Source organism: Danio rerio, chromosome 6 (genome assembly GCF_052040795.2).
Source record: "Danio rerio strain M-AB ecotype USA chromosome 6, GRCz13ab, whole genome shotgun sequence".
NCBI classification, from domain to species: Eukaryota; Metazoa; Chordata; class Actinopteri; order Cypriniformes; family Danionidae; genus Danio; species Danio rerio.
The window spans coordinates 58,163,911-58,177,500 of record NC_141026.1 but is presented as its reverse complement, the minus strand read 5'-3'; the positions used below and the strand labels follow the sequence as shown (position 1 = coordinate 58,177,500).

The 13,590-nt window shown below is 33.5% G+C and overlaps 2 protein-coding genes across 4 annotated transcripts in view; one reads left to right on the top strand and one right to left on the bottom strand.

Moving 5' to 3' along the window:
* slc12a5a (solute carrier family 12 member 5a) overlaps window positions 1-13,590 on the top strand; it is a 2,560,186-nt gene that overhangs the window by 425,079 nt on the left and 2,121,517 nt on the right. The window lies entirely within an intron of this gene.
* Window positions 1-13,590, bottom strand: part of rtf2 (replication termination factor 2) — a 65,187-nt gene that overhangs the window by 14,905 nt on the left and 36,692 nt on the right. For 2 of the 3 annotated variants that reach the window (NM_199742.1, XM_087255043.1), the window contains 2 exon segments: window positions 7,966-8,017; window positions 11,839-11,952. In NM_199742.1, coding sequence (NP_956036.1) covers window positions 7,966-8,017; window positions 11,839-11,952 — 166 coding nt within the window. 3 annotated transcript variants of the gene reach the window in all.

Genomic DNA, 13,590 nt, shown 5'->3' with positions numbered 1-13,590 from the left:
GTCATGTCACTGCCTTTCCTCGGCCCTAGCTTCTCTTATTAATATGTTTATGCATGTGTGGGTGTGTGTGTGTGTGTGTGTGTGTGTGTATATATTTAATTTAAATATATAAATATATAAATATATATATATAAATAAATAAATATATATATATATATATATATATATATATATATATATATATATATATATATATATATATATATATAAATAAATATATATATATATATATATATATATATATATATATATATATATAAATATATATATATATAAATATATATATATATATATATAAATATATATATATATAAATATATATATATATATATATATATATATATATATATATATATAAATATAAATATATATGTATATATATATATATAAATAAATAAATATATATATATATATATATATATATATATATATATATATATATATATATATATATATATATATATATATATATTTATATATATATATATATATTTATTTATATATATATATTTATTTATATATATATTTATTTATATATATATATATATATATATATATATATATATATATATATATATATATATATAAATATATATATATATATATATATATATATAAATAAATATATATATATAAATAAATATATATATATATATATATATATATATATATATATATATATATATATATATATATATATATATATATAAATAAATATATATAAATAAATATATATATATGTGTAAATATATATATAAATATATATATATATATATATATATATATATATATATATATATATATATATATATATATATATATATATATATATAAATAAATATATATAAAAAATATATATATATAAAATATACATATATATATATATATATATATATATATATATATATATATATATATATATATATATATATATAAAATATATGTATATAAATAAAAATATATATAAATATATAAATATAAATATAAATATATATATATATATAAATATATATATATATATATATATATATATATATATATATATATATATATATATATATATATATATATATATATATATATATAATGAATATGTATGTGTATGTATTTGTATATGTGCGTATATATATCCTTGAGCATCGACTTTTGCAGGAGACCTTGGCATGTCACCCTCTAATAGAAGTTCACTGCCCACTCCCTTTTCCCAGACTCCTTTTGGAGCTAGCCTTTGATAGCTCAACTTACCCAAGCTGTGACTTCGAGTTTCGAATCACGCCAGTGCCCCTCCCTGGCCCTAGATTACCCCATTACATATTTATGTATATCCATATATTCATATATCTACATATACATTTATATGTAGTGCTGCCATCCCCCCAGCTATATCTACAAGAGGAGTGTTCCTCTCCGGAGTCTGCGTCTCCCTTTGCTTTCTTTTTTTCCTTCTCAACCACTATATCCAGCAGCCGGATATAGCACCTATTTCAAGCCTTTCGGGGGGTGTTTTTCGAATACACAGCTGCTGTTCTGAGTCAGTAGCATTTTGGGGAGCTCTCGAGAACTACCTATTCTCGTATACCCCTTATGCTCATTGACCAGGCGGGAGCCTTGGGCTCATCTATCTCCGAGCTCAGGGTTCTCTCCCAGGACAGCATGCCAGACCTGCAAACAGTGTCAAGCATCATCTACGTGTAAACTCTTGAAGTGAAGTTTCACAAACTAATTTCGAGAGGCGCATGTGATATGATTGACCACAGCTGGTCCCTATCTGTAATCATCAGCCAGCCAATCGGATTATTCCAAATTTAACATAAATTTCCAGCCTTAATTTACTCCCTGTCTTCGTTTTGGAAGACGCCATCTTATTAATCAATAGGCCACAAATTGGCAATTGGCATAGGCCAAACGAATCAGGGGGGCTCTAGAGAACTACCTGATCTTGTATCCCTCTTAATGCTCATTAACCAGGCGGGAGCTTTGGGCTCATCTATCTCCGAACTCAGGGTTTTCTCCTGGGATAGCATGCCAAACCTGCTAATAGTGTTAAGCATTATCTATGTGTGAACTCTTGAAGGATGACATATCCAAAAAATAGGTAATATGTCAATAGCATCTGTGCAATGTCAGACATTACCTGTGAGAACACAGCACAGTTATTATCATTAACAAAGTCTCAATCATGTCCAGTATTGCATGCAGGGCTGGTGAGTGCATGCAGATTTTTGTTTGTTTGTTTTGATAATTGTTGATTTCAAATGCAAAGAATCTGTTAATATAAAACTTGTAGTAATGATGCTTATAATTTTTGGTGGCACCATGTGTTACCAAGCCAAAAGGTTCATTTTTGAGCCCAGCCAAATATCTAAAAATTCTTAAAATCAAGAGACATTTTCAAGACATGCAAAACATTCATTCATTCATTTTCTTGTCGGCTTAGTCCCTTTATTAATCCGGGGTCGCCACTGTGAAATGAACCGCCAACTTATCCAGCAAGTTTTTACGCAGCGGATGCCCTTCCAGCCGCAACCCATCTCTGGGAAACATCCACACACACTCATACACTACGGACAATTTAGCCTACCCAATTCACCTGTACCACATGTTTTTGGACTGTGGGGGAAACCGGAGCACCCAGTGGAAACCCACGCAAATGTAGGGAAAACATGCAAACTCCACACAGAAACGGCAACTGAGCCGAGGTTCGAACCAGCGACCTTCTTGCTGTGAGGCGACAGCACTACCTACTGTGCCACTGCCTCGCCGACATGCAAAACATACACAGTAAAATCCTCCGAGTAAAATTTACTCAGTTTAGATAGTATTTGGTCTCTCTCTAAATTGAGTTAATGTTGCTCAAGTTAATGAGACAATGAAAGGATAAATTAGGTGATGATTGGGGTCTGATTATAAACACCTGCTGATATTAAGCAGAAAACACAGAAGAGAAACAGAAAAATACTACCGACTTCAGTCACAGCCTTAGATGAAATCAGCTGAAATATAATACATTAATTCTCTCAAAATTTCAGCAGAGGATCAACTCGATCAATAAGCAACTCCACAAACAGCAGCTTTACTAACCTGTTTGCCTTATTATAAAAAGTACCAAATACTCTCTGAACTGAGAATTTTACTCAGAAGATTTTGCTGTGCTTGTTTTCAGAACTAATGACAAAATATAGAGTTTTTCCTTAAAACAAGCCAAAAAACCTGCCAATGTGGTAATGAAAATTATCTTATGTAAAATGGAAAAACAAGGTTATTTTGTTTATTATACTATTTTAAAATATTTTTATTTTGTTCTTCTATTCAGTCAAGAAATAAAATCGAGCTGAACAATATCATTTTGTTAACAACAGGCATACAAGAATGCAATAAAAGCATTTATATTTTAATAAAAGCATTGAAAAAAACCTGATATATTACATGACTTGGAATTAAAATGCATTCCCTATCTTTTAATGTCTGATCTTGAACTTTTAAACCGATATAATATTGCAGAAATGCTATAAACCATGGGAAGTCAGAAATACATTCTGTACAAGTTATTCATTCATATTGTATTCCTGAACAGACAAGATTAACAAGCAAGGTTCTCATACTGATTATACTTATACTTTTACATGCATTCATTTCAGATGGTATTCAGATTGCATTTCTGAACAAACAAGAATAACAACCAATGTTGTCACAATTATTATTCCTACTTTGCCTAAGAAACATTTTAAGTCTAGGTATGCACCAGTGTACATTCTGTAGCAATAAAATGCCATTTATTTTTACTGGTTTTGGTCACATTGATATATAGTCAAGCCCAAAATTATTCATACCCCATGGACTGACTGGCTGGCTTGCTTATTATTATTATTATTATTATTATTATTATTAAGCCTTCATGTATTCATATGAAACATTTAAGCAACATTTTATGAGAAATTATATGGGTATCATGAAATTAGAATCACCTAACTTACTAAGCTTGTTTGTGCACTTTAAATCTTTTAACACACCTGTCTAAAAGATGTAATGTAGTAAAGCAGGTAAACCCTGAACACCCTTCAGACAAAAGGATGTGTAAAAGCAGGAGGATATTTTTGTTTATAAAGAGAAAAGAAAAAAAAAACACCCACAGGATATATGCCTGAATGCATGCTTCTACCTATAAAGATCTCCTGTCCTCACTCTATGTTACTCCACATCTCAAGCAAAAAGAGACTTTAGGCGGAACTAAAAGCCCAAACTGAGTAGCAGTAAAAAACAATGATTTTGACTAATTGGTATGTTTTTAACAAAAGCTCTAACTGACCATTTTGTTATATATAAAAAATAAAAAAAAATAAAATTACAATGTTTTTTGTAAAAATAAATAGATAAATAAATAACATCATACATATAACTAGCAACTCCTAGTTGTTTTTCTTGTTCATTGCTGTATATATTTTTGTTTTGCATATTGTTTATATTTTAATGGCAGGGAAATATTTCCTACTTGAATTCCTTAACCTGAAACCCTAACATAAGAAAAATAAATGTTAAAATGTCAAAAATGTTATAAACAAAAACAGTAATAAATATATATATTTTTTACAATAATTATTTACTACTAAAGCTGATAAAACCCTAATTCAAACTAATGTTAAAAACCATAATAGATCTCAATATTGTTAGAAAAAGAACACAGATTTTGGTTGGGGGGGGGTCTCTCTCTTTTTCTCTCTATAAATATGCATATTAGCATTAGCATATGTTTTACGCAGCAGATGCCTTTACAGCTGCAACCCATCACTGGGAAACATCCATACACACACACACACACACACACACAAACACACACACACACACTACAGACAATTTAGCTTATCCAAATCACCTAAAGCGCATGTGATTGGACTGTGTGGGAAACCGGAGCACCTGGAGGAAACCCACACCAACACGGGGAGAACATGCAAACTCCACACTGAAATGCCAACTGACCCAGCTGGGGCTCGAACCAGTGACCTTCTTGCTGTGGGGCAATTTTGTTAACCACTGCGCCACCATGCTGCCCTTCATTATTATTATTATTATTATATATTTTGTCATGGTAAAATTGAGCTTCCAAAAATGCTAGAGCTCAAAAAAAAAAAAGAAAAAGAAAAAAAAAGAAAAGGAAAGCTCAGCTTTAAACTTGCACTTGAATTACTTATTCATATTATTATAACTTTTTTAAATACTGTATTTAAAATATTTTTTAATAAATTTGCACAAATCTAACAACAACAAAAACAATTATACAACTAAACATCCCCAACACTAATTTCCCTTTTGTGGCTTTAACAGAAGAGACACATAGCTAACAGTCTGCAAGCCTCAAATTCCTCAAACGTCATACAAATGCCCAGCAAGTGTAAGTATAGGGTGCATACACAACACCAATACAGTAATAACAAAAAATAAAAATATAAAAAAGAAAATAAGCGAACTATTCAATGTGCAATAGCAGGAAGGTCCTCTTTACCTTTATTCATTATTATTATTATTATTATTATTATTATCATTATTATTATCATTATTATTATTATTATTATTATATATTTTTATCAAGGCAAAAATAAGCTTCCAAAAATGTTAGAGCTTGAAAAAATGAAGATGAAAAAGAAAAAAAAAGAAAAAGATAAAATTTTAACTTCCAATTGTGAGCTATTTATTTGCTATTATTTTGATTATATATTTTTTGCTATGGCAGAAATGAGCTTCCAAAAATGCTGGAGCTTGAAAAAAAATCCCATTTGTCTGAAAGAGAAAAACCTAAACAAAAAAAAAACAAACAAAAAAAACTTGCAATTGTGAGATTCCCCCCAAAAACTTATTGTTACACATATGTATTAAAGGTCCAATGAAATCAAAATAATGTTTTCTCATTTATTCATTCATTGTCTTGTTGGCTTAGTCCCTTTATTAATCCGGGGTCGCCACAGCGGAATGAACCAACAACTTATCCAGCACGTTTTTACGCAGCGGATGCCCTTCCAGCTGCAATCCATCTCTGGGAAACATCCACATACACTCATTTACACGCACACTCAAACACTCCGGACAATTTAGCCTACCCAATTCACCTGTACCGCATGTTTTTAGACTGTGGGGGAAACCGGAGCACCCGGAGAAAACCCAATGCAAACTCCACACAGAAACGCCAACTGAGTCGAGGCTTGAACCAGCGACCCAGCAACCTTCTTGCTGTGAGGCAACAGCACTGCCTACTGCGCCACTACGCCACTAACGTCTAGATGTTAGTATCAGTACGTTAGTCTGAAGGATATTTAAAAGCCAGTGTGCTCCAACATAGTGACAAAATTCATGTTTAGAAGATATAAAACTGATATTAACATCTGAAGCTTGCAGTTTGTCATTTCCACCCAATGACTGTAAAAAATATGGACGACGCAACAGCCCCTTTTCCCATTGAACGCTTTGAGGGCAAAACGCCTGCCTGACGGGCACAAACTGTCGCAAAAGACTGCTGAAATTGGAGCCTTGACATGCGCAGAAGGACTGTCTGATGGAGCCAGAGGAGGAGCCGCGAAAATGAGCGGAGTCGAGCTTCCAACCAAACGCTTTATGTAAAATCAACCACGCCCCCCGAACTTCTCAGCATGCGTTTGCTGTCTTATCAACACAAATGGATGTAATAACGTTAACAAATATGAGGGTTTTTTATATTCAATCGCGCCAGCTCCGGTCCGCAGCGCATAACCTACTCGCGGCGTCGCGGGCTGATTCCGGCTCACATGCGGCAGCGCCGGCTCGCTCGGCCGCCGCATCTGGCTTGATTGACTCGGGCTGGATTCGGGCAGTGAGTCCAGGCATCCGGAGTGGGTCCAGCAGAGGTAGTCAGTCTGAGCTCTGAGGGGTAAGTCTCCGGCTGGAATCTAGCAGGAACTGGCCCGAGTGTGTTTTGCTATCTGGGTGGCTAGGCGTACGTGTATCAGCAAACTAATAAAGCCTGAAAAAAGCCCTGACCTTAGCGAATAAACAGTGTTCCACCAGGATCATGTATGTCAGAAACTATAGTTTACTGCTGAGCTCATTTTGTCATGGTAAAATAACACAGAAATCGAATAATAACACTTCAGTCTCCTGCCGAAGCTCAGACGCACTGCTTTGAGAAACTGTCAATCACAGCTGTCAATCACGATGACACGCCCAGCATTAAATTACTGCTAAAAACAAACTGTTTACAAAAATGAAGATCTGCACCTATTTCAGCACAATAACCAGTGCCTTAATCCACCAGAACCATCTTTCGGGACATTTTATTGCAAGTGTAATTAATTTTTTTTATTTGGGCTCAAGTCTCCTTCATTAACACGGAGGAGGCGGGCTTTATGACTTGTACTGCAGCCAGCCCCCAGGGGGCGATCTAACGGCCGAGACCCTCACTCAAACGCAGGCTTGCGGCACACTTGTTTCCACCTAAATGGATCAACGTTTTGTTTCACCTCACACTTTAATTTCTTTTCTTCTGACTACTTAAATGCTCTCTAGTATCTGATATACCACGCTACCTTCTTCACATCTGCTTTCCATTTAATGCGATTGAGCTTAACCACTCTCACTGGCAGAGCGGTGACAAAAACAAAATGCTATTGGCTGTTTTTTTTAAGGGGAGGAGCTACTCGATGCCCCGCCCTCTTTTTGTACTTCAGTTGTGATTACGTCAAACATCGAATTAACAACAGACAACAAACACAGAATTATTATACTTGCAGGTAACAAGACTGTTTGTTATGATTCAAAACAAGTGAGGTTTGACAGCTCTGGTGCAACGGTGATGATTATCAGCAAATATCACACTTATTTTCACTATTATGGCGACTGTTGTGGCTGTACAGTGAAGCTCAGAATACCTACTATGCAGATAAAAATTAGATAAATGATCCCAAACATTTTAATTCCTGAAATAACCATGAATGTTTCATGTACCTGTTGAATCCTGGGTCTTGGAGACTTTAGTATCTTTGCTCTTCTTTGATTTCTGCAAAGTAAAAAATAAAAAAATAATATTTTATAACAGTGTTTTAAGTAACATAAACACTCACCGGCCACATTATTAGGTACACCTATCCAACTGCTTGTTACCGCAAATTTCTAATCAGCCAATCGCATGGCAGCAACTCAATGCATTTAGGCATGTTGACATGATCAAGACGATCTGCTGCAGTTCAAACCGAGCATCAGAATGGGGAAGAAAGAAGATGTAATTGGCTTTGAACATGGCATGCTTGTTGGTGCCAGACGGGCTGGTCAGAGTATTTCAGAAACTGCTGATCTACTAGGATTTTTACACACAACCATCTCTAGCAGAGTTTGTGCAGGTTTTCATCGAGGTAAATTTAAAAGACTTTTTAAGACCATTATGAATGAAATTTTAGACTTATAAGGAGCTAAAGGCTAAGGATTTTTTTCAAATGGCCTAGATGGAAAAGATTTCTATTTGTCCTATCAAAAAAAATAATAAAAATTTAATATATTTAATAATACAATAATAAATAAACAATAGAAAATATAAACATTTTCTATTTAATTTCTTAGCAAAATAGTTTAAATAGTGTAAAAACAAGCAAGCTCTACTTCTATCCATTGTTTCCCAACATAAACTTTTTTTTAAATAAACAAACAAATAAAAAAAAATAAATGAACAAATTTTTTAAGTTTTAAAAACTATAATAAACTAAATCTATGCACAACAATATGTTCAGGTCGGAGTCCTCAGCATAAATACATGGAGAACTTTTAAACAAATGTTATTGTAAGAAAAATAATTAAAACAAGTTTAAAGTTTTGTTGACTTGTGATTGATTGTTAGTGATTGTTAGTGATTGGGTTTTGGCCAGATTGAGCAGCAATACATAAAGGAAAATTAAGACCTGTAAAAAAGATTTAGGACCTACAACACAATATTTCAGTAATTTTAAGACTTTTTAAGACCCCGCAAAACCCTGTCTAGGGTTTACAGAGAATGGTCCAAAAAAGAGAAAATATCCAGTGAGCGGCAGTTCTGTGGGCGGAAATGCCTTATTAATGCCAGAGGTCAGAGGAGAATGGCCAGACTGGTTCCAGCTGATAGAAAGGCAACAGTAACTCAAATAAGCACTCGGTACAACAGAGGACTGCAGAAGAGCATCTCTGAACACACAACACATCCAGGCGGATGGGATACAGAAGCAGAAGACTTGATTTCTGCTGCCACATTCGGATGGTCGGGTCCAAATTTGGCATCAACAAAATGAAAGTATGGATCATCCTGCCTTGTATCAACGGTTCAGGCTGGTGTTGGTGGTGTAATGGTGTGGGGGAGATTTTCTTGACACACTTTGGGCCCATTAGTACCAACTGAGCATCGTGTCAACACCACAGCCTACCTGAGTATTGTTGCTGACCATGTGCATCCCTTTATGACCACAGTGTACCCATTTTCTGATGGCTACTTCCAGCAGGATAACGCGCCAAGTCATAAAGCATGAATCATCTCAGACTGGTTTCTTGAACATGACAATGAGTTCACTGTACTCAAATGGCCCCCACAGTCACCTGATCGCAATCCAATAGAGCACATTTGAGATGTAGTAGAACGGGAGATTTGCATTATGGATGTGCAGCCGACAAATCTGCAGCATTTGCATGATGCTATCATGTGGAGCAAAATCTCTGAGGAATATTTACAATACCGTGTTGAATCTATGTCACGACGGATTAAGCCAGTTCTGAAAGCAAAATGGGGTCCTACCCGGACTAGTAAGGGGTACCAAATAAAGTGGCCAGTGAGTGTATATCAATAATATAAAAATGTTATAATATATACACTTAACAAAAATGCTGCATTCATTAGTTGCTACAGGTAAATAACAAAATTCAGCAAATGTCTACAAATAAGCCTTTTTAATCATGACAATACTATATACCTATATTTATACTATATTACCTATGTTTTTTTAAGAAATACAAGTTAGTGATTTCAAGCAGAATAACAAGCGGTTTAATACAGCTATAAATGAATGGAAATGAATGAGAGGACGTTTCGACAGTTCCATTGGCTGCACCTAACTAAAACAATAACAAAGTGCAGAAAATAATTACAAAAACTATTCTATTCACAAAGCAGTGTTTATAACCAAATAACAAATACAAGTGTGCAATAGCAAGCACTTCTGTACAGCTACAAATGATTGGAAATGAATGAGGAGGTTTCGGCAGGATTGAGTTACATTGGGTACACCTAGTTTTCCTGGAAAAAGAAAGCAGATAAAAAAAAGTGACTGTGCTCTTATTGCTTTTCAGGGAGCAGTTTCATTCCTTCTTCTCTCAAAAACATATTTGCATTTATAGGTGGTTGTTAATAACAGTGCATTTAAAACATTTACAGTGGGGGAAACGAGTATTGAAGACATCATGTTTTTTCCTGGGAAAAATATTTCTAAAGGAGACATACAATTGAAGCAGGTTTTGGTAAGAAGCCAAATAAAACAAACATAAAAATAAAACAAAACAAAAAATCTTTGTGTGTAATAACAACAGGAGAAAGCCCTGAATTACTGAAATGTATTTAATACTTTATATAAAAAGATTTTTTGGTGATGGCAGCTTAAAAACACCTCTCGTATGGAGAATGGTCACATGCATTGCTCAGGTGTGATTTTTTTTTTAAAGAAAAAGAGTCACAGTCTTCATGGTTCTGTGGGTTTCTTCTATCAAATCTGAGCTTTTTTTTTTTGCATTTTCTATTGGAATCGACTCAGGTGATTGGCTGGGCCATTCTCCAGCTTGACTTTCTTTCTCTGAAAGCATTTGAGTTTCCTTGGCTGTGTTTTGGATCATTGTAATGTAAATGTAATGTAATGTGTATTTATATAGCACATTTATTGTGTATGTCCATACACCCAAAGCGCTTCAAATCATGAGAGGGGGGGGGGGGGGGGTCTCTCCACACCACCACCAGTGTGCAGCATCCACTTGGATGATGCGACGGCTGCCATAGGACAACGGTGCCAGTGCGCTCACCACACACCAGCTATTGGTGGAGTGGAGGGACAGTGATAGAGCCAATTCGGTGGATGGGGATGATTGGGAGGCCATTATCATAAGGGTCGATAGAGGGACTTTGGCCAGGACACCGGGGTTACACCCCTGCTCTTTCACGAGAAGTGCCATGGGATTTTTAAAGACCATAGAGAGTCAGGACCTCGGTTTAATGTCTCATCCGAAAGACGGCGCCCACTGACAGCATCGTGTCCCCTTCACTTTTACTGGGGGATTAGGACTCACGCAGATCACAGGTTGAGCGCCCCCTGCTGGCCTCACTAACACCACTTCCAACAGCAACCTAGTGTTCCCTTGTGGTCTCCCATCCAGGTACTGACCAGGCTCAGCCCTGCTTAGCTTCAGTGAGTAACCGGTCTTGGGCTGCAGGGTGACATGGCTGTCTTGCTGAAATGTCCACCTTCATCTTCATCCTCTGCTAATGTAGATGTTGAACTGAAGCAGCTGAGATTCATTTATACTAAGGAAAGGCAGAGGGTTGCTAAAGAACTACTGAGAGATTTCAGCTGCTTTCTGGGTTTTTACTGTCTTTCTACAGCTTCCTTTCTTCATGTGTTCAATACAATACATTTTATTATGCATTACTTCATTTGTACTAATTATATTAGCTTTCTTTGGATATATGGATTTCTTTGGTTGTTACTAACATCTGGTGAAAAAGTCAACTGCACCTTTAGAAATACGTTTTCTGAGAAAAATGATGACAAGTTCGAAACTTATCTTCCCCGTATATTCTGCATCATAAAGGCATCAGCTTACTTTCGCAATTTTAGCCTTTGATCGACGCTCCTCCATGGCCTTTTGTAGCGTCTCCACTTCCTCTTTAGTACCATTCAAAACCACAAGGTCTTCTTCTTGGAAAGGATCTCCACACTGTAATATACACAACAACAATAGGAATATTAAAATGACCGAAAACATTACTGACTGGTAAAACAAACAAATAAAACAACAAAAACACTGATTTACATATAATAAATTACACAGTAATATTAGCAGTGGTAGTAGTAAAATGTTTTATATAGAACTTAAATCAAATGTCCAGAATAGTACAATCTGGAAACAAAGAAGGTTATAAATAGTAAAAGCATTTATAAAACAAACAAAAAAATTAAAAAAATAATAATAAAATGAAATGTAAAAATAATTTTAAAAATGCAAGACAAGGAAATATTTTATAAATATTGAAATCAAAATAAAATACATAAAATAAATTATAAAAAGTAGAATAAGAAAAAGATTTTATAAACAGTGAAAATAAAATAAACTATAAATAATTAATATAAAAAACAGAAAGGTTAAAATATAAAAAGATGAACAGGAAAAAGTTTCATAAATACTGAAATTAAAATAAAATTAAATAAAATATAAATGTCAAAATAATAAAAAGTTGAACAGGAAAAGGTTTCATAAATATTTAAATAAAAAAATAAAAAATAAAAAAAATGTTAAAATAATAAAACAATTGAACAAGGAAAGATTTTATAATCTGAAATCAAAACAAAATAAAAAAATAAATGAAATAAAACTAAAATAAAATATTACAATAATATAAAAGTTGAACAGGAAAATATTTTATAAATACTAAAATTAAAATAAAAAGATAGTGAAATAAAAATTTGAACAAGAAAAGTTTTTATAAACAGAGAAATCAAAATAAAATAAAATAATTAAGTTAAACAAGCAAAGATTTTATAAACAGTAAAATTAAAATTAAATAAAAAAAATTATAATGAAATTTTAAAATAATATAAAAGTTGATCAAGAAAATATTTTACAAATATTGAAATTAAAATGAAATAAATTATAACAAAATAATAAAAAGTTGACCAAGGAACTTTTTTAACTCTTTCTATAAACAGTGAAATGAGAACAAGCGAACATTTTACAAACAGTCAAATCAAAATAAAATAAAAATAAAAACAAGGAAAGAGGTTATAAATGATAAAATCTAAATAAAATATAATAAAAACCATGACATAACCACAGTCTTCTGAAACATAACCGTCTTCTGAGTCGTCTTTAGCTCTGAGTTCAAGCTTTGTTTAAATGCAGGACATTAAATGAGGCATATAATCCATTTACAGTTATGCTACTTACACATGAAAAATATATTCGCAACTACGTCATGGAGAGCAAAACGATAAATGTTGGAAGCGCTCTCCTACATACAGTTGAAGTTGAAATTATTAGCCCCCCTGAATTATTAGCCCCCCTGTTTAATTTTTCCCCAATTTCTATTTAACGTAGAGCAGATTTTTTAAACACATTTCTAAACATAATACTTTAATGACTCATTTCTAATAACTGATTTATTTTATTTTTGCCATGATGACAGTAAATAATATTTGACTATATATATTTTCAAGACACTTCTATACAGCTTAAAGTGACATTTAAAGGCTTAACTAGGTTAACTACAAAAAAAAAAAAAATTATGGGAAAATGTGTGCAGCTGTAAGTAAATTCATAGTAAACACATTTAACTTAAATATTGACTGAACTGAGCCA